General features: G+C 40.5%; 1 protein-coding gene across 2 annotated transcripts in view; it reads left to right on the top strand.

Moving 5' to 3' along the window:
• SLC12A2 (solute carrier family 12 member 2) overlaps positions 1 to 21874 on the top strand; it is a 151994-nt gene that overhangs the window by 95243 nt on the left and 34877 nt on the right. For both annotated transcript variants that reach the window (XM_040344823.1, XM_040344831.1), the window contains exons 9-19: positions 424 to 551; positions 636 to 720; positions 2704 to 2852; positions 6082 to 6189; positions 6551 to 6674; positions 7776 to 7877; positions 8914 to 9069; positions 14901 to 15000; positions 15729 to 15840; positions 16059 to 16199; positions 19702 to 19808. In XM_040344823.1, the coding sequence (XP_040200757.1) occupies positions 424 to 551; positions 636 to 720; positions 2704 to 2852; positions 6082 to 6189; positions 6551 to 6674; positions 7776 to 7877; positions 8914 to 9069; positions 14901 to 15000; positions 15729 to 15840; positions 16059 to 16199; positions 19702 to 19808 (1312 nt within the window). The remainder of the gene's footprint in view (positions 1 to 423; positions 552 to 635; positions 721 to 2703; positions 2853 to 6081; positions 6190 to 6550; positions 6675 to 7775; positions 7878 to 8913; positions 9070 to 14900; positions 15001 to 15728; positions 15841 to 16058; positions 16200 to 19701; positions 19809 to 21874) is intronic.

A 21874-nucleotide genomic window follows, 5' to 3' on the forward strand; every position in this document is an offset into this window, starting at 1 on the left:
TCTAACATATCCCCTTTTTTTCTATAAGTGCTTTATTGTAATGTGTTCCCTCAATGGAGAGATTTCCCATCACTTTTGTCGGAAACTCTCCCTACATTGAACAGTTGACTGTGCTTCTAACCCTTCCATTCGGTGTCCACTCTGTCTAGTTTTATTAAATTCATTGCGATAGTACAGTACGTTTGGAAAAAAGTTGGGTTGTTGGAATAGGTAGCTCTGATTTTACCATGGTTTCAAAAATGCAAAGATAGAGTAAAATAAAAGTACATTTTTGCTTGGATCATAGGTCTTCGTGTGTATTCATACGGCTTCATTTTTTTGGATTGTATCTCTTTAGTATCTCCTGCAGGAAAACTATAGATATTTACTTTAATACCAGCACTTGTACATTAAGCACCACGCATTTTCTTTCTTTTTCTGAAGCTGAAATATTCAGTGAAAATTTTGGACCAGCCTTTCGAAGTGACGAGACGTTCTTTTCAGTCTTTGCCATTTTTTTTCCTGCTGCAACTGGTATCTTAGCAGGAGCCAATATCTCAGGTGACCTTGCGGTAAGTATTTTCTCAAGGTGTGTACTAAAATAACTATCTTTTAGAGCTTTTACTTTATGTATACATGTTTATGATATTTTACAGGACCCTCAACTAGCCATACCTAAAGGAACCCTTCTGGCCATTCTTGTAACAACTATAGTCTACATGGGAGTTGCAGTATCTGTGGGTAAGAATTCCATTTCAGCTTTGTGTGTGTCAATTTGAAAATTACATTGCAGTTACTTGTATTGCCAAAGTTTTAAGGATAATGATTTACTTTAACTTTATTTGTACTATATATACATTTTTATGTTTTTTAGACCACATTCATACTTGATCGCCTTTGGTTGTTTTTTTTTTTTTCGGGCATTCGTACTAGCAGTTTTGAGGGTTTTTGCTTAAAGTGCTTCTAAAGCCTATTTTTTTTTTACCTTAATGCATTCTTTGCATTAAGGTAAAAAATGTTTAGTCATCATTATTAGCCATTTTACTTAACAGAGTCCGCATTCAATCCAGCACTGTGCACATCTGCAGCTCTTCTCTTTCCTTACTTCCATGTTTCCATGGATCCTGCTGCTGTCAATAAAAGCCAGTCACGAGGGGGCTGGGCTGTGTCCTGCTGTCTGGGTCAATAAACGCAGCAGCGGGGCTAGGGAGCGAGCATGAAAAAGTGCCCCCATAGAAGGCGGTTTCCCATGGGGGCATTAAACAGGAAGGAGGGGCCAAGAGTGCTGGCGGGTGACCCTGGAAGAAGAGGTTCAGGTAAGTATAGACATGTGTTTTTTTTTTATTTACATTTTTTCCTTAAGAGGCCTTTCAAACTGACAGAGCAAGGGCGTCAGGCCTTATTTTTAGAGGCGCTTTTGAGCTGCTAGCGGGGCGCTTTTAACCCCCACTAGTGGCAGAATAAAGCCTTAAAAGCGCCACGGCAGGGGCAGGGGTGCTTTAGGAGCGGGGTATACACTGCTCCTAAAGAACCTCAAAGGAGCTGCTTGCAGGACTTTTTTTGACGTCCTGCCAGGGTAGCGCACCAGTGTGCAGACAAGGGATTGCAGATGAGGCATTTTTCAGGCGCTTTTGCTGGTGCTATTTTTAGCGCTAAAGCACCTGAAAAACACCTCCAGTGTGAAAACGGTCTTTTTTATAATCACTTTGCAAGTGAAGTATGTTTGTTTGTTTTTTTAAATCGGTTACCTAGGTGGATACACCTCGTTCCGATGCTACATCTGTCCCCCTGTCATCTCTGAGGCTGAGAACTGAGCGATCAAACACTGCCAGTTCTCCCCGCAGTCACCGCTGTCTGCTCTGCCACTCCAGCATTCACTGGAGCGCTGGGCTGTGGAGAGGGTGGAAGTGGCTTGCTCAGGCTCTCAGCGGCTCACTGATGGACTGAGCCAAATGCCAGTCCATGTTTCTTGGTGGATCCTGACCATATGATCGTGATCTTTTCAGAGCTTGGACCGGCTCTGTGATGTCAGCAGGACAGCAGGCTTTAGCCTGTTGTCAGCTGAAAACTGCTCTCCATTGATCCACAGGAAAAGTACAGCCAAACGAGCTTTGGCTGTACTTCTCCTTTTAATCATTTTTTTTTATTTAAAATTTTTCCAGAAAACTAGTTACTAAGGAAAGCAAAACGCACATTTTTTCAGGTGTTCCTATTGAAATCTATTGGGCCAAAAACACGTGTAGCTCAAAAGAAGCTTCTGTACTTTTTTGAACTATAAATTGAAGCCACACTATGCTTACACCTGTAAATAATTGGATTTTTTATGTTGGGCATTTTGGCGCACTTAAACTGTAAAAATGTTTGTTTGAATGGGGCATTTGGCAAAAAGTAAATAAAATAACAAAATCAATATCTCCTTTTAATTTATTTTTGTTAAGCAGTATTTTTACTTCTTTTTCTGAAATGGTCTTCAAAAGGGTTTGTCACTCTATTACGCCATGGGGCTTTTACCTTTGTCATTTACATGGTCTGAAGGACAAGCTTTGAAAAAGAGAAACAAGCACAAAAGAATAAGGGGAATAGGCTCCCCTAGAATAATTGGTACACCTCCAAAAGGCATTTTTAGAATCAGGAGATTGACAATGCACTTATGCACGATCATATATTCTCTTTTGCTCTTTGTCCTATTTTTGCTTTAAGTTTGTTCTTTCTGTTTTTCTGCAGGTTCATGTGTTGTACGTGATGCATCAGGGAATGTTAATGACACCCTTTCTGCAGCTTTTTCGAACTGTACTGAAGCAGCTTGTAAATTAAACTACAATTTCTCATCTTGCAAACCTAATTGTGAATATGGACTCATGAATAACTTCCAGGTAAGGGAGTGGTGTTTTTTGTTTCGTTTCGTTTTTGCAGTAGGCAAAAGGGAGCAACAACTTCCAGGTAAGGAGGTATGTACAGCCCCTTCCTTGAATAATACTGAGCTTCTGAAATTGAAAATCTACATCTTGATCCTTTTTATGTATAACAATCATACTTCTATAATGCAATCATCTTTTCAGAATGCTGTGATAAGTTTTTATTCGTTCAGATTGTATATACTATATATTATTTTTTGGCTTGGTTAAAGTATGTATCGCCATTTTTGTTGTTGGGTTGGGATAGAGCAGGGAAGCGTGAAAACACTTCACTGTCTAATGTTTGCTTTCTTTAACTATTGTGGAAGTTTCCTTTTACTTTCTGCTCAAAAGACACAACAGGAAGTGAGAGAAAATCTCTCCGAAGTGAGGGTAATATCCTTGCTGGACAGTTCTCACTGAAACAGGTGTCCCTATTGGAGAATATCTTGTATCTTTTGTTTCTGTGATAACTCTTCAATTTTGGATTTTCCATCACTTTCTACCCTGTTTCTTCAGGGCAGATGGAGAATCTCCCCAGGAGGGACACATGCAGCGGTAAAATCTGACAGTATTTCCAAGTCTTCCACAGTTTTTGGGAATATAATGTACGGTAGTTAAAGGAGTTATAAAGGCAGATTTTTTATCTTAATGCATTCTATGCATTAAGATTAAAAACCTTCTGTGTGTAGTAGCACCCCCCAATTACCTACCTGAGCCCCTTCTTTCTCCAGCAATGTCCACGATCCCCCTCAGCCATTCAGGACACTGTACCTGATTGGCTGAGACAGAGCAGTGGCGCCATTGGCTCCCACGGCTGTCAATCAAAGTCAGTCTGCCAATCGGGAGAGATAGAGAACAGGATTTCCCCTTGGGAATGGCACTTTGTAGGCCCAGGTTGTGAAACGTTGTAGGTTAAAAAAACTATTTAAATTGTTGTATCAACATACAGTTCTAAAAACATATACAGGTCATTCTCAAAAAATTAGCATATTGTGATAAAGTTCATTATTTTCTGTAATGTACTGATAAACATTAGACTTTCATATATTTTAGATTCATTACACACAACTGAAGTAGTTCAAGCCTTTTATTATTTTAATATTGATGATTTTGGCATACAGCTCATGAAAACCCAAAATTCCTATCTCAAAAAATTAGCATATCATGAAAAGGTTCTCTAAACGAGCTCTTAACCTAATCATCTGAATCAACTAATTAACTCTAAACACCTGCAAAAGATTCCTGAGGCTTTTAAAAACTCCCAGCCTGGTTCATTACTCCAAACCGCAATCATGGGTAAGACTGCCGACCTGACTGCTGTCCAGAAGGCCATCATTGACACCCTCAAGCAAGAGGGTAAGACACAGAAATACATTTCTGAACGAATAGGCTGTTCCCAGAGTGCTGTATCAAGGCACCTCAGTGGGAAGTCTGTGGGAAGGAAAAAGGGTGGCAGAAAACGCTGCACAACGAGAAGAGGTGACCGGACCCTGAGGAAGATTGTGGAGAAGGACCGATTCCAGACCTTGGGGGACCTGCGGAAGCAGTGGACTGAGTCTGGAGTAGAAACATCCAGAGCCACCATGTACAGGCGTGTGCAGAAAATGGGCTACAGGTGCCGCATTCCCCAGGTCAAGCCACTTTTGAACCAGAAACAGCGGCAGAAGCGCCTAACCTGGGCTACAGAGAAGCAACACTGGACTGTTGCTCAGTGGTCCAAAGTACTTTTTTCGGATGAAAGCAAATTTTGCATGTCATTCGGTAATCAAGGTGCCAGAGTCTGGAGGAAGACTGGGGAGAGGGAAATGCCAAAAAGCCTGAAGTCCAGTGTCAAGTACCCACAGTCAGTGATGGTCTGGGGTGCCATGTCAGCTGCTGGTGTTGGTCCACTGTGTTTTATCAAGGGCAGGGTGAATGCAGCTAGCTATCAGGAGATTTTGGAGCACTTCATGCTTCCATCTGCTGAAAAGTTTTATGGAGATGAAGATTTAATTTTTCAGCACGACCTGGCACCTGCTCACAGTGCCAAAACCACTGCTAAATGGTTTACTGACCATGGTATTACTGTGCTCAATTGGCCTGCCAACTCTCCTGACCTGAACCCCATAGATAATCTGTGGGATATTGGGAAGGGAAAGTTGAGAGACGCAAGACCCAACACTCTGGATGAGCTTAAGGCCGCTACCGAAGCATCCTGGGCCTCCATAACACCTCAGCAGTGCCACAGGCTGATTGCCTCCATGCCACGCCGCATTGAAGCAGTCATTTCTGCAAACGGATTCCTGACCAAGTATTGAGTGCATAACTGAACATAATTATTTGAAGGTTGACTTTTTTTTTTATTAAAAACACTTTTCTTTTATTGGTCGGATGAAATATGCTAATTTTTTTAGATAGGAATTTTGGGTTTTCATGAGCTGTATGCCAAAATCATCAATATTAAAACAATAAAAGGCTTGAACTACTTCAGTTGTGTGTAATGAATCTAAAATATATGAAAGTCTAATGTTTATCAGTACATTACAGAAAATAATGAACTTTATCACAATATGCTAATTTTTTGAGAATGACCTGTATATTGTTGGGTATGTGTACATACAACATTAGATACATATACTACCCGGAAAAATCCAAATATACATGCATCTATGTGGTGGACATACAGATATCCTAATATGCAATTGTATTTCCTACGTGTTACGGAGTACAGAAGACTTCTTCAGGGATGGTCCAATATGCAGTTTTAGTAGTAGTCTAAAAATACATTAAAGAGACAATCGGGGGAGAGGGGGGTTCCGGGTCTGGGCTCTATGTCTGAATTGATACACAAGCTCTTACTCAGGTTGGGTGCCACCATAGAGAGCTGCTGGCTGAGGGGGCACTCAAAGGAAGGAGGGGCTAGGAACAGCAAAGAGGGAACCAAGAAGAGGAGGATCCGGCTGCTCTGTGCAAAACCAACTGCACAGGGGAGGCACGTATAACATGCAAGCTGCTTGCTGTGGGGGCACTCAACAGGAGGGAGGTGCCTGGAGAGCCAAAGAGGGACCCGAGAAGAGGAGGATCCGTGCCACTCTATGCAAAATTTTATTTTTAACCCCCAAAAAAATAAATCGCTTTAAAGCCAATCTGATTTCAGTTTTCTATAGTCCGCCTGGGATGTTAAAGCTTGTCCTAATACATGCATTTGTTTTTGTCTATGTTGCAGGTCATGAGCATGGTGTCTGGATTTGCACCACTTATTACAGCTGGAATCTTCTCTGCTACTCTCTCTTCTGCTCTTGCATCATTAGTGAGTGCACCAAAAGTCTTTCAGGTAAGAACATTTACTGATAAAGGCATTTAAAGCTATTAATGGAATGTTTCTGATGTTTGGGACTCAAGTGTGCATGGTTAACAGTTGGCGTGTTTTTATTGCACACGCCTTCCACATTTTTGGCCATTACTCACCTAAATCTTACTTGCAATATGTGTAGCAGGTTCAGTTGGTCAGTAACACTAAATTGTTTGGATATATTCAATGACTGCAAGATTCATAAATATGGAAACAACCGGCTGAACCTGTCTTGTCGGCTTAGGTTTACATTCTTCTAAGGAGCCTGCCTAGTTTATATGTTATATTTGTAGCAGAGGTATCTTCCTAAATCAACTGTCCATTTTTATTTTTTTTCTCCCAGGCCTTGTGCAAAGACAACATTTATCCTGGTCTTCAAATGTTTGCCAAGGGATACGGCAAGAACAATGAACCACTGCGTGGCTATCTCCTTACATTCATAATTGCACTGGGATTCATATTAATTGGTGTGTATCTTTGTTTGTGAGTCTAATGAGTAGCTGGTTTACTTGCTGCTCATTCATAGTACGTGATCAAAAACGAATGATTGGACCCATGAACAAATCTGTATAACCTGACTTTCACAAAATGTTCTCAGTAACAGCCTATGAGGCAGTATTGGGAGGGCTTAAAGTTAGTAGTTTGTGGCCCCCCCCCCCTTTTTTTTATTTTACCTTTTAATGTATTCTGTGCGTTGGCTAAAAAGCCTTCTGTGTGCAATTTCCCCCCAGCCCCACCTAAATTACCTGAGCCCGATCTCGATTTCAATGCTATGCCTGAGAACAGTAGTTTTCTCTGCTCACCCTCTCCTCACAGGCCATGGAAGCAGCAGTGGGAGCCATTGGCTTTTGCTGCTATCAATCACAGCCTGTGAGGATAGAGTAGGGGGGGCAGGACCAAGCCATGCTATGTGTGTGTCAATGGACACACAGCACAGGTCAGGCACGAGCCCGCACGAGTGTCCCCATAGCAAACCGCTTGTCCTAACGCCAGTTGTAAGGTGGGAGATGCCAGGAGTACAGGCAGGGGACACTAAGAGAGGAAAAGGTTAAGGCTGCTTTGTGCAAAACCATTGTGCATGGTAGGAAAGTATAAAATTTTTGTTTTGTTAAAAAAAAAAATCCCTTTACAATCACTTTAATCATGCCTGCTTTATCAGCAAAAATTAGGTGATTGTTGAACTTAACATAGCTACTAGTAATGCCATTGAAGATTACTCGTGCAAAAAAATCAGTTCTGACTGGTCATAGTAAATACAGTGTAGTGTAGCTGGGAAATTCCAGATTCTGTTCAGTTGGGAAACACAATGGATAAATGCAGAGATATTTTTCAGCATGGTAGCGGGCATAGAGTTCATTTGGATGTACCAATCTAGTGTTAGTGCCTGCCTTAAGAGGATGGGAGAGTGGGTACATTTTATTGTGATAGAAGAGTGGGTATGTTTAGTTTGGCAGTAGGCTTGAATATTCATGCTGCTAGTTAATAGAAGTCCAGTTTGGCTTTTTGCACTTTGCTTTGGCATAGCTATCAAATAGAATTTAAAATGCTCTTGTTTTTCTCTTTCCCAGCTGAACTAAATGTGATTGCTCCTATCATTTCAAATTTCTTCTTGGCATCATATGCCTTAATAAACTTCTCTGTGTTCCACGCTTCACTTGCCAAGTCTCCAGGTATGGCTGAAAGTTTTATTTTTTTTGTGTTGTGCTTTTCATTTCATCGGTTTATTGGATAGTTTGGATGGCTTATGTGTTGAGAGTAAAAAAATACCCTTTGTTTACCGACCAGGAATGATTTAATCTCTTAGTTTATCGTGATGACTCTCTTCGATCGTCTGTTTACTAACTAACGCAAATGGTGGTTTTATTTTTTATGTAAATTCAGCAAGAACTCTTTTTTTAGTTACTATTTCTTTTAGTGCTGTCATTGTAGAAATTGTTTTAGCTCTATGAATCTTTGTGCATACATTCTGCACAAAATGGCAAAAGGGGCCAGTTTTACAAGGAAGACGAGATGTTTGACAAACTCCCATTTTTTTTTATCTTTATATAAGTGAACATGTTAATATAATTGTCAGCGGAATTCAAGAGGCAGAGGAGGGTGGAGCTTCACATCTATTTTTTTCTTTTATTTTTCTTTAATTTTCTACAAAGGTATGCTGACATGTTGAAGTAGGAAGACGATCTTTTTTTTTTTTTTATCATTAATGCGTTGAAATATGATTTTTGCCAAGTAAATTTTTCAGGTTTATGATATGATTGATAAATATTTTGTTGATACTGTTGTGTGTGTGTGTGTGTGTTTTTTTTTTTTTTTTTTAAGTTTACCCTCATTGTTAAACTTTGTAACCTATCATATACTGTACATTTTTTACCCCTGTAAGTTTTTAATTGGTAATGTTTTTTGACACTAATAACTTCTGAAAGGTATATGCAACTTTGTCACTGTGATATCCAATTCAAATTTAGATCTTGAATAAGAAAATTATAATAAAACTTTGGAAAAAAAAAATCAAGTAGAAAATATAAATGTATTATGTACAAAGAGCAGTAATGTCCAGAAGCTTGTTGTAACCAGTCAAACCCCAGCTTTGTGTAGAAAAATTATTGGAAGCTGATTCTTGATTAAGCCCTGGTAGTGATTGTTGTGTTTTTATTTATTATTGCTGTTCATAGTAGACTGCTATGTAATATGTTTTTTTTTTTTTAGGTTGGCGCCCAGCCTTTAAATACTACAACATGTGGGTGTCACTCATTGGTGCTCTCCTTTGCTGTGGCGTCATGTTTGTCATCAACTGGTGGGCAGCGCTTTTAACATACGTCATAGTTATTGGATTGTATATATATGTTACCTATAAGAAGCCGGGTAAGTTAAAATGATATTAAAGTCTTGTTTGTTATTTTTAAAGAAAAAAAAATATTTTCTACCTGCCTGCTCTGTGCAGCGGTTTTGTACATGGTAGCCCAGATCTTCCTCCTTCTCAGGTCCCCCGCCAGCGCTCCTGGCCCCTCTCTCCTGTCGAGTGCTCCCACAGCAAGGAGCTTGCTATGGGGGCACCCGAGCCACAGCTCTGTGTGTCCATTCAGACACGGAGCCACAGTTTGCCACCGCCCCCTCTCTCTCCTGATTGGCGGAGACACAGCAGCTGCACCATTAGCCAATCAGAAGGCATAGTCCCAGATGGCCAAGGCAATCGTGCACATCGCTGGATCGAGATGGGGCTCAGGTAAGCATTAGGGGAGCTGAGGGGGGCTGCTGCACACTGAAGGTTTTTTATCCTAATGCATTAAGATAAAAAAAAACTACTGCCTATACAATCACTTTAAATTTCCACTAACCTGCAGATCAGGGCCAATGTACCCAATCACAGCAGATTCACCACTGGTGTACCCAATCACAGCAGGTTTAGGGTTCGGTGAACCTAATCGCAGCAGATTCATGGCCGGTGTACTCAATCACAGCAGTATCAGAATTGGTGTATTCAATCAAAAAGCTTCATTATTGGTCAAATCACAAAAAGTGTTAAAAATGTTATCCTATGGCGTACAGCACTCATGGACCATATTACCATATATAGTGTACCACTTATAACAAAGCGTATTACTAAAAACATTTGATTACACAGTGTCCATAATAAAATTTCCATAATGAATAAAAAGTCCTTTATATATAGAAAATTATATTCTGATTCTGTAAAACGGTGTCCTTAATAAAAAGCACGCTGTGCAAATAAAATGCCAGAAACCAAATCTACTTTAAATACACTTTAATTTACATAAAAATAAGTATACATTTATAAGTGGCATACTATATATAGCAATATGGTCCATGAGCACTGTACACCATAGGATTACATTTTTAAAACATTTTGTGTTTTGCACAGCAGCTATATTTTTATTATATTTATTTTCTTAGCACAGGTGTATTTGGTACATTTATTATTGGTCATATCACGGCAACATTTCACTATAGATTGTTGCTGCACCTGGGCCTAAGTCTTCTAGCATTTTAAACCATATGTACATTTTATGTACGCGATACACATCTTTTATATTGTGTTTAGACTTTATTTTTTATAATATGGTAGGCACCAGCAATTATTGTTAGTGATTTTTTTTTTTTGTTTTTTTTTTTTAAATATGCAAGAGGATATTTACTATAGTGAATAGGTTCTCTAATAGGTGGCTGTTGCATTTTGTTTAGTAGCATTTGGGAGAAGCGTTCCTGTGCGAGGATTAGCTAGGATCTCATTCATAATGGGCTAAAGAATGCAGAGGGTTTAACTACGAGGTTGCACTGGTCTGTGTTGAGCTGTGAAGCTATTTGTAGTATATCTCGCCCATCTGCTGATTTGAGGAATTTAGAAAATATTTATATCAATGGAAACTATTACATAACACAGCAAGAATTGGATTGGTCTGTTATATGTAGCTTTGCGGTAGTTTATGAAAATGACAATTATGTATTTTTTTATTTCATTTTTTTAAAGATAGCTCTTGCTTTCTGATATGTGATATTGAAGAACTGGAATGTAACATATTAAAGCGGTTGTATACCCCATAATTAATCTTTTATTTTTTTAAAACCTGCAAGGCAAAGGCATAATGAGGTAGTATAACTAGCATACTAGCTCATTATCAATCACTTACCTTAGATCGAAGCCCCCGCAGCAGTCCTCGGACACGTCCTCCGTCACCATGATACCCGAAATGACTTCCGGGTATCACTGTGACTGGCCAGAGCACCGATGTCACTCCTGCGCATGCGCACGGAACGGCACGATCCCCGCACATGCGCACATTTCCGGCACTTTCCGGCAGGCTCTCATTCAAGAGCTGCCGTGCTCAGTGTGCATGCGCCGTAGACATCAGTGCCCCCTTTTCTGCAAATATCTCCTTAACCATGTAGGTTAAGGAGGTATTGCAAGCACCTACAGGTGCTTGCAATGTAGGCTTACCTCTAGGTGCAATTATACTATGAGGGTATGCAACCGCTTTCATCATTTTGAATATTTATTCCCTTTATTTTATGTTCTGACTCCCAATCATTGCAATGTGTGCCCACAATGGGAAATGTACAGGTTTAACTTGTTCCCCTGCAGAATTAGTTTTTTTATATTGAATACTTATTAAAAACTAGACAAAAGACATTCGACCAGGCAGCGCTACATTCCAGCAGAGATAAAGTGCTCGATTACGTCCTAGATAAATAATCCTCACCCTGTCACCTCCACCCATGTAGACTTGGGGGTAAAGAAACGCCCCCTAAGAATTGCTCTTACCAGACTGTGCTGGAACACCAGATCGCAATTTCAGTCTTCTCCCTGGAAAGTTGATCATACAGCCTGTTGCAGACAGGAATACGGGTCATCCACTAATGAGTACATTCACATGTAGGGAAAGAAAAAACTCCATTTCAAATAAATTTATTAAATTAAGTTACCCCTTGTAGGACATACTTACAAAGTATAATAAAAAAACTGGCATGTAACATACATCTTTAAAGCCAGCGGGGAGCGTGGCGGTGTCTCCTGCCCACTGCAGCGCAACTCACAAACATTAGCGATATCCCCGAATGGCAAGATCACATCAATGCTGGTAGTCGTATAGCCACACACTGACGCGTTTCATCATCACGCCACCTCCGCTAAGGGTCTTGAATACTTAGTATTTCAATTCATTAAGCGGTTACTTTCTTTTTTTTCTTTTTTAAATCAGATTGTATTTGTTAGAAAAAAACATTTTTCGCTTTTTTTTTCTTTTTTTGCCTACTTTGTGTTTATAGAAGTGTTATACTTCAGTTATAATCTTTAGTGATATTAGGACACAATCAATTTGTAAAGATAACCACACAGGATGTGTAGTACTAATTTAGGTCTGTTGATAATTGTAGTAACTGACTTTCAATAGGTTAAGGAAAGTAAGAGGAGGGGCAGTTTGGTGATAAAATACCACCAGGTTGTGAGAATAAAACAAAAAAAAAAAAATCAATTTTATGAGAAAATAACATTTTCAATCCTTAAATGAAATAAGCATAATTAAGCCTTCTGTTTTGAGGAGCATTCCATACACGACTTAAATAGTTTTGTGATGGCAAAAAGACAAAATGGGAACACTTCTTAGTAATCACACTGTATGCAAAATGTAAACTTGGCAATTCTATACATTTATCATTAATGTCCATTGAGGAACACTGGTAGTAGTAATTCTTGGACATATGGAGTTATACTGCTGCCTACAAGAGGTCACTGGCAAACAAACGTTAAGCTAGCCCCTGTATAACTCTTCCTGCAACCGCCATGCCTAGTGTTCTAGGAGTTGGACACCTTTTTCTCAGCATTTCACTCTCTTCATTTTAAAACTTTAAAAACAATTACAGTTTGGATTTGTAAAAAACAAATACACATACTGACTTCTATGCTGCAGGATTGGTGTGGTGATACAGCTGTCCCATGTGGGCCATGAGCCAGAGAACTGGGCGATCACATGCTTGTTGATTGCTCAGTTCTTTGTTTGCAGGGAGGGGTAACTTGCTCACCACTTTCGGTTCTGGTCCTCCAGCACTGACTGGCGTGCTGAGTTGGGAAGGGGGCAGGCACAGCTGGCTCTGACTCTAAGCCTCACACTGAAAGGCGAAGCCAGCTGTCAATCAAGCAGCAGGACGGATCTTGACAATATTGTCAGGGTCTTTCCAGAGCATGGAGAAGCTCTGCCAAATCAGCTGATGGGTAATAGCCTGCTGTCAGGTGACTATGGGTAAAAGGAGTGCAAAAGTAAGTGCTCTTCTGCAACCGACAAGGGAAGTATGATCGGAAAAGCTTTGGCCATACTTCTCTTTTCAATATACTTATATTTAGTATTTAAAGTGTTATCAATTTTGCAGGCACATTTTTTTTTTTAAAGATTGTCTATTGCCCTGCCTTAGAATGTTAAGTTAGTCAAAAGAGTGGAGTCATTGATGTGGCCATTGGTGCATGAGGTGTTGATGTGCTAAAGTTTATGAGCACCAGAATAGTATGCTGCAGGTGTCTAGTGACAGCTGCATTGTGACAAAGCACAGATGGTGACCACATTTCCTAACTGAATACAAATGTGGCTGGGATCCTTCCTGCACTGCACATTGTCTTGCTGCTATGTAGTTTACCAAACGTTTTGACTCTTCCTGCCTGGGATTCTTCCTGTGAAGACTTCTGTTCGTTTATTATACAGGAAAATCTATTTTCTCTTTGCCTTGGAAATATACGTAAATTGCCCAAAATGAAATTTAGAGTTTTTCTCTTTGTGTTGTTTTCCAGCCACAGTCCAAAAATGATCAATAAGCCCTTGTGGTAATGTGTACAGTGGTGAGTAACGTTGGTAAACCACAGTACATTGTGTGTGGGCTCCTACATAGTTGGCATAGCTTGTAAGAACCATTGTGGCTGAAAAACAATAACGGAAAACAACAATTCCTGAGTGGAGTCTTTATTTAGCCTGGTAGTGCCCAGTATATTTTATGTGATCAGATTGTAATACAAAGCCATAGCATATCTACCACACAAATTACTAGCTGCTACAGAAACTGGGTGTTGGTGAAGTGCCACACAGGGACCTCATTTTTTTATTTGAGAGTGCCTTGGCGAGACATACAATATTGTTTGTTTTACTTGTATTCTCTCAGAATATTTGAGAGTGCCTTGGTGCGACAAATAATATTGATCATTTTTTATGTTAATCTCTTTCGACCCACATAAGACCTGTTTCACACAGGCGAACCGATCGGATCCTCCATTATCCTCTATGGAGCAGCTGATGTAAACGGACATGTGCCCGTTTACACCTGCTGAAATTCAATCCTCTAAAAATGGCCGTCTAGGGGATCGGATAGCAGAAAATGGACAGGGGACAACCCTCTGACCGGCTGTGTCTGTGTTTGCTCTGCAGAAGCGAACCAGACATGGACCAGCCATCTGCCAGCTCCATAGGGATCAGTGAACCGATTCCCAACTGAGGAGCGTAGAAGGGGCCCAACATATGTGCAGTGGTAAAGAGAGGGTCTGCTTTAGCGCCCACACGCTGCACATACAGTAGATGTGTAGTAAATGTGCCAAAGAAAGCTATTCTGCCATACTAATAATTGGAATCCCGCAAGACTGACTCTGAATAATGTGACCACTGTGACAGTCAATCATAGTGGTTACATGATTGGCCGAGAGTCAGTGGGTAGAAAAGAGCGAAAAAGTGCAGCAGAAATTTGCATGGGAAAGGGTACAAAAGACTTCTCGTTGCCCAAGATTGTGGCACCTGGGGATTCTTCCCTCTCTCCCCAAGTCCTGCTGTAAGGGTGGTCTTTGTCCACATGGTGGTAAGATATCTCAGTGTACCCCGTCCTTGCCAGGAGTTTTAGCATACTGCTGCAACCTTGCTGCATCTCTGGTCTTTGGGGGTGGGGATGGAGGGGGGTCAGATCACGTTCACAGGTCAGGATTGCTAAAGGACCACTTGCAGGAGCTCTGAGAAGTATATCTGTTCACATTGCCTACTCGGCCATGCCCCCAGCTTCATGGAAATAATTTGATGCAGATCACAGAAGCTCCTTTAAAATCGGCAACATACATGCATTGATTCGATTGACTCCAATGCTTGTATACATGAGCTGAAACATAAGTGTTTCTTCTTTGCATAGAAAGTTATATTAAAATGTACATTTTCTTTCAGATGTGAATTGGGGTTCTTCAACACAAGCTTTGACCTATCTGAATGCACTACAACACACCATCCGACTGGCGGGTGTGGAAGACCATGTGAAAAACTTCAGGTAAAAAAGTCTGGATTGTACACCTATTCTGCTTCACATCTACAGGTACACGTGTGCTCTTATTCAGTGAGCCAGTGTAGAGACCCATATCGGGCAATCAGAAAACATATTTCTGTCCTCTGATTATCTACATATAGAAAGCAAAGTGTTTTTAATAATTGAAAGCATTCTTGGGTATCCCAGTCACTGTTGTTCGTATTCTTTTTTAATTATTTGGTTAATGTCGGTGACCTGAAACAAGAATGTCTGTATTAGAATTCCTGATATGTGACTAGTGGCATATTTTTTTCTTGGTGGTTCAGTAAGAAAAGTAAGGATAAGAATGATGACACCATCATCATGACAGTTTACCTGTAAGATAGGATCACCCACAGAGAGCGTTACTTGGTAAGCACTGAGTTTTGTATAGGGCTTTAAACATAGGGGTCTCTTTATGAAAAATTCTCAGGCATTAGCCCAGCCACCACAAACCGTCACTGTATTTTCTAATATATACTTATTTTCTTTGTTCTTCAACTCCATCTAATGTTCATAATGCGCCATTGTCCTTAAATACCTCAATCCAGAAAGTAATGCATTATACCCACTAGATGGAGCTGCTGATCATATGAAAATAACATGTCAGCAACCTGCAATTTCTATCATCTGGCTAAACACAATTTTGATGTGGTAGACAGCATATTATACAGCCTGAGGATTCTTTTTCTATTTATTTTTTATTCCTTTAGGCCACAGTGTCTTGTTTTGACTGGTGCACCAAATTCGCGGCCAGCTCTTCTTCACTTAGTTCATGCCTTTACAAAGAACGTTGGCTTGATGATCTGTGGACATGTGCATATGGTAAGATGTCAATTTCTCATGTGTATATTTTGTTGTAATACCAGAGCTTGTTTTCTGTTTCAGCAAGTTCACTGGCCTGGGGCTCTCCAGTTTCATACTTGGTTAACTTTTTGCAATGTCTTTCACATTGATGGAACAATTTTCTTCTTTCCTACATATACCCTTTGTATATAATGCTTTTTATTATTTCCTTCTTTTTTTTTTCTTTATTTGCACAGGGTCCTCGTAGACAAGCCCTAAAGGAAATGCTTACAGATCAAGCTAGATATCAGCGATGGCTTATTAAACATAAAACCAAAGCTTTCTATTCTCCAGTGCATGCAGAAGACTTGCGGGATGGAACCCAATATCTCATGCAGGTAAGATCATTATCCCAGCTCTGTTCATTATTTGACAATAATCATGAGTCCTAAAAAATGGTCGTCTTTATATGTTTACGCTCATATACATTAAAGTATAACTTCAGACTAAGATGTAGATCAAGGGAGATGCATAGGTACTTAACGTGTAAGTTCACCTTTACAGAAAATCTGAAAGGTGAACTTACACTGGACCCCCCCCTCCCCGGGTCCCGCTGTACCGGAGTCCTGTGATCCTCCCCTGTCAGACACCGGGGCGGAGCCTCACCGGCCAGAGGATTTGAAATTCCTGCGGCTTAATCTCCTATCCGTACTTCTCAGTGTGTAGGGATAGGAGGCATTCTAATTTTTCAGCACCGTCACATGGATGGCGCTGACCGATCAGATTCTGTCTAGCTCGTCCTGTCAGTGCTGGAGGAGAGGAGAGAAATCAAGGAGGATTTCAAATCCCTGGACAGGTGAAGTGCCTGATAGCGGGGGATCGCGAGACTCCAGTACAGCGGGGTGGTTCCAGTGTAAGTTCACCTTACAGATGATCTGTAAAGGTGAACTTACCCTTAAAGCATAAAGACATGTTCTGATTGTGCAGACTCTTTTAAACACAAGTATATAGATTGAGAGTCTGTCAGATTGGATATATTTTTTTTTTTTTTTGCATTTCACTTGGCTTTAGTGGCAGCACAAAGTTCTCTTCCTGGACAGCAGGATGCAGAGACAGACAATTGCTTTCTGTGTGAGATGGCACTGCACAACCGTAATTTCTCCTGCCTTGGGGCCCATTCAAAAGGAATGGGCTGTTTGAATACTGTGTGCAACCATTGAAGAATAACATTCATTGCATTTCCACATTGAGGGTCTCCACAGGTGCAAAAAACTTTTAATACAATCTATTTGTACAAATTAGTTGAGGAGAATTTACTAAGCCCCATACACACTATTTGATTTTCTGCTGATTTTTGTCTTCAGATTTACCAAAACCATATAATATGAGGTCAAACCTTAAGGCCCCGTACACACGACCGGTTTTCTCGGCAGAATTCAGCAAGAAACTCGATGGGAGACGTATTCTGCCGAGAAAACCGGTCGTGTACACTTTTCGCCGAAAAACCCGTTGAGCCAAATAGAGCATGTTCTCTATTTCCTCGTTGGGCAATGGGAAAATTTGGCTCGCCGAGATCCTCGGCGGCTTCACAAGGAACTCGATGAGCAAAACGGTGTGTTATGCCCGTCGAGTTTCTCGGCCGTGTGTACGAGGCCTGAGAGTTTCAATTTGTATGCAATCAGACAGGTCCTTGCACTACATGGTTTTGGTAAATCTGAAGACAATCTAATAGTGTGTATGGGGTCTAAGACTGGAGCAGGAAGAATTTGGAGTAGCTGTGCATGGCAACCAATCAGCTTTTCGTTTTCAGCTTTCATCTTTCATTTTCAAAAGGCTAAATCCACCTTTTGCGGAAACATAAATGCAAATATATTGATATTAAATATATAGATAATATATATAAAAAAAAAAGTATTTATTTTTTTATTTTTTACATAGAACTCTGCAAATGATTGCATCCGTGATCAGAGAATCGTAGGTGCTGGGGCTGCTGCAGACTTTTTCTCCAGCTCTATGTCTGTACCAAGATGCTTTCAGTTGGAGAGCTAGAGGAATGGACTACGAGCACGTTGATTACCACACGTGTGTTCTATTGAGAACTAGAAGTTGGTGTTCCACGTAGGAAGATTGTATTTGTAGTTCATTCAGTGAATGATGCTGCTATGCAGGTGGAGCCCCGCACAGCCATGCCAATTTCAAAAGTGACCGCTTCTGTGGGGGAAAGAAACCCACCCATGCTGTCACGGGGGAACTCTAAATAAGGGTGTAACATAGTGCAAAAGGTGAAGTTAGCCTTTAACTGAACAAACTGAAGGTAAACGCCAATTGGTTACTGCACACAGCTGCTTCAGATTCTTGACTGCTTCAGTTTTAGAAACCTTTCCCCACTGGTTGAATTTAGAGGTACTATTTAAAGTTTTTTTTTTTTTTTTTTTTTTTTTTTTTATCCTTTTGGCTCACAGATACGCTCTTACATCTTAAAGACATGCAGACAAAATCTAATGGTTTCAGATAGGTCTTTTTTTTTTTTATATATAGAGATATAGCAATGTCTTAAGTTTAGTATTAAGTCCATGGCTAATGTTTGGGGTGTGTAAATTATACATATATTTAGGTTTTAATAATAATATATGCAAAACATGAAAATTCCTTTTGGGCACCAAGTTGTAATTTGCCTCTGGTGTTGAAGGGGTTAAAGCAGAGTTCCACCTAAAAATGGAACTTCCGCTTAATCCACTCCTTCCCCCCCTTATATGCCACATTTGGCATGTAATTTTTTTGGGGGGGGACTCCTGTCCCACTTCCTCCTACTGCCGAGGGGCTGGTAAGGCAAATAGCTTAATCGCCTTATTGCAGCCCCTCCCTGTAGGCGAGCGCCTGTCCAATCGGATGGCGCCGCTCGCTCATGTGCAGTGCTGCTCGCGCATGCACAGTGGGTGCCCGGCCGTGAAGCCGAAAGCTGTCACTGCTGGGTGCCCACACTAGGAATGAAGAGGGGGGGGGGGCGAAGAGCGGAGCCCCCGGCTGGCGCGTCGCTGGAACCATGGAGCAGGTAAGTGTCTGTTTATTAAAAGCCAGCAGCTACACTTTTTTTGTAGCTGCTGACTTTTAATAAACTTAAAAAAAGGCTGGAACACCCCTTTAAGTATATATTGTATAGGTCTACACAGACCTCGCACATAGGACTTTGAGAATACAGAACATAATCTTTTGATACCTAATATAACTGCTAGGCAAGCTGCTCTCACGGCTTGGCTTAAAACCCAAATCCATCTTCTTCTTTTTTTTTTTTTTTTTTTCACCTTAAATAGTTTGTTTGGGCTAAGCTGGGCCAAACAAAGTATTTCCTTTACAAACTGCTAAAGCTACTGTCATGGCCACATAAACTGTATGCAGCATCCGCTTTGTTCCGGCAATGGTACAGGGACTTCCCATCTCCTGCCGTAACAAAATTGAGTTGAGCTGAGCACTGCTCAGTCATTCACAGAAGGCCTTGTGTTTTTTTCAACGAATACAAGGCTTCCTCAGAGTTGATAAGGTGGAGATTGTGACGTGTGACGATTGCCTGCCTCTCCACCTCAACAATTCCGAGGAAGCCTTGTATTGATATTGGTTCCCGTGAATGTCTGGCTAATTTTTGTTCTGGCAACAGATGCTATAAACTGTATGTAAATATGCTACATACAGTTTATATGGTGTTGACAGCGGCCTCAGCAATTTGTAATGGAAATGGTTCATTTGGGCCAGCTTGGCCCCAACAAACTATTTAAAATGAAAGAAAAGATGGTGTTGGGATTAAAAGTTAGATGTTTTTTTTTTTTTTTTTTTTACCAGAGTTGGGTAAGGTATTGTGTGCCTCAAACTACTGACTAAACCATATATTGTCTCTTTGAACTGTAGGCTGCTGGGTTAGGACGTATGAGACCAAATACTCTTGTTGTTGGCTTCAAGAACAATTGGCTTCAGTGTGATATGAAAGATGTGGAGACCTACATTAGCCTACTGCAGTAAGTACAGGCGAAACTGTTGTCTTCCGTGGAGATTTCTTACTATCTTCTCTAATTCTTGACCATAGAATGAGCTTTTCCTGGATATAATTATTTGGAGAAAATTATATGTTTTTTAACGTCTTCCAGACCACCCTATAGCAGATTTGCTATATATAAGTAATGCTGCACTTTCGCCTAGGGGGTGCACGTGGGCCGCTTCTGCAGTTATTATTTACAGCAGAAGCCGATCTGCGGGTGCCGGGCACTCGATCTCAACTGGCACCTGCCAATCGTCAGTAAAACCAAGGCAGATCTCCACAGGGAATAAAATCCTTCTCTTCCTCTTGTAAAGGAAGCACATACAGTACACAAAAACGGTGAACAGTCAATAGTAAATAGCCTCAGATGATACACAGAGATGAAACAAATCCTCATATGCAAGTTTCCTAGCTGGCTCTACTGTCTGGCATTGGATAGAGAGAAATATAAAATAGACTGACTTGGAGCTTCCGTTCGGATCGCCCTGAAAAACTAACGGGTGAATCAATGGAAGAACTCAAGACTCAAAGCTTCTGTATAACCATTGTATCTTGCTGCTTGAGTTTGAACTAACAGTTTTAGAGGCAGAAAAAAAAATCCCTTCTGGGTGCGTTTTCAGGCAAAAGAAGAAAAACACGATAAGCGCCTGTACAAAAAATGCCCCATGTGAGCGTTTTTTCCTCCCAAAAGAACTGCCGTTTTTTTAAGCTTCGTGTGCATGGACCCCAATACTGCTTTCAAATTCCTCTGCATTCATAAATTTAGTAGAATGCACATTGCACATCAAGGCTTTCTATTATTTTCTATCTGTTGCAATTTCCATAATAAAAGATTGTTTGGTTTTTGCACCTTCACCATTTAACATTGGTTCATAAAACAGTTAATCCTTCATCGGTAGTAATGCTGGCTATTTGATTAGAGACCCCAATCTTTGTGGATTAAAGACGTTCCTCTACATTGTGGGTGCCCTATGTTTCTTGTGACTCTGCAATGTGCTGTGCCAGATGTGAGAAGGCTTGTTTAGCTGCATGCTCCCTCTGCTGAGTAATGTGATTTTGATTTATGACATTGCTCTCAGCTGCTTTCCGTAAAGAAAACAAACAACAACAAGGAATACAGTGTTTGTATGAGGGACAGACAGTCGCAGCAGCAGAGGCAAGCGGCCCACATACAAGTCTTTCAGTTGATTACAGGCATTTACTGTTTCCAAATATTCATCTTCCCCTGAATCAAGCTTTGCCTGGGTTATGACTGATTTTCACAGCTGGAACACGCTGCTGTTAATGCATTTATTTACAGAAAATTGTATATTTTGCATCTTGATAAATTCTGGGCACATTTGACTTAATCTTGACCTGCAAGCCGTTAAATTGAAATTTTTATAGCTTGCGGTGAACTCGCATGTGGAAACAGTAGGAATTCTTTAGTGGAAACTGCAGGAAAGAGCAGTATATTGTTCATTCCAGACTGATTACAACTTGTCTTTTTATAGCATAGTATTCTTTTACTGAAAGAACTATGTGCTTTCTCCCAGGTGAATAAAGTCAGTGCTCTGCCACCTTCAATCCCAATGGCTGCTTACCCAATATTTAGACCTCTAAATCTAGAAGGTTTGAAAGCGCTCATACGATAACCACAGAAAACTCCCATGGTAATGATTGACCTCTCCCTTCCCGCAGTATCAAAATTATGTCTCCAAATATAATTTACATGCAAGGAATAAAGAAGGAATCCCACAGTGTAACCTCTAAAATTCCATGTTTATTAGAGAAAAGAAGGGTACTTGCATGTTCACACCTTTACACAAGCAAACAAAGTACTGGAGGAGCAGAGTGGAGAGTGGTGACTGGCAGTCACTGTTCTCCACTTTTAGAAGATGAACTGAGCAGTCAGCGGTCATGCGATCACTCAGTTCTACGTTTTTAGAGCTGAACAGCTGCAGCATCGTAGTGAGTATTTGTTTTTTTTATATACTTATACTTTTCCTTTAAGGAACTTCCAACTATCTGTCTAGCACTAAAATTTGGCCATGCATGGATCAGTTT

The sequence above is a fragment of the Rana temporaria genome, chromosome 1, assembly GCF_905171775.1.
Source record: "Rana temporaria chromosome 1, aRanTem1.1, whole genome shotgun sequence".
In the NCBI taxonomy this organism is placed as follows: domain Eukaryota; kingdom Metazoa; phylum Chordata; class Amphibia; order Anura; family Ranidae; genus Rana; species Rana temporaria.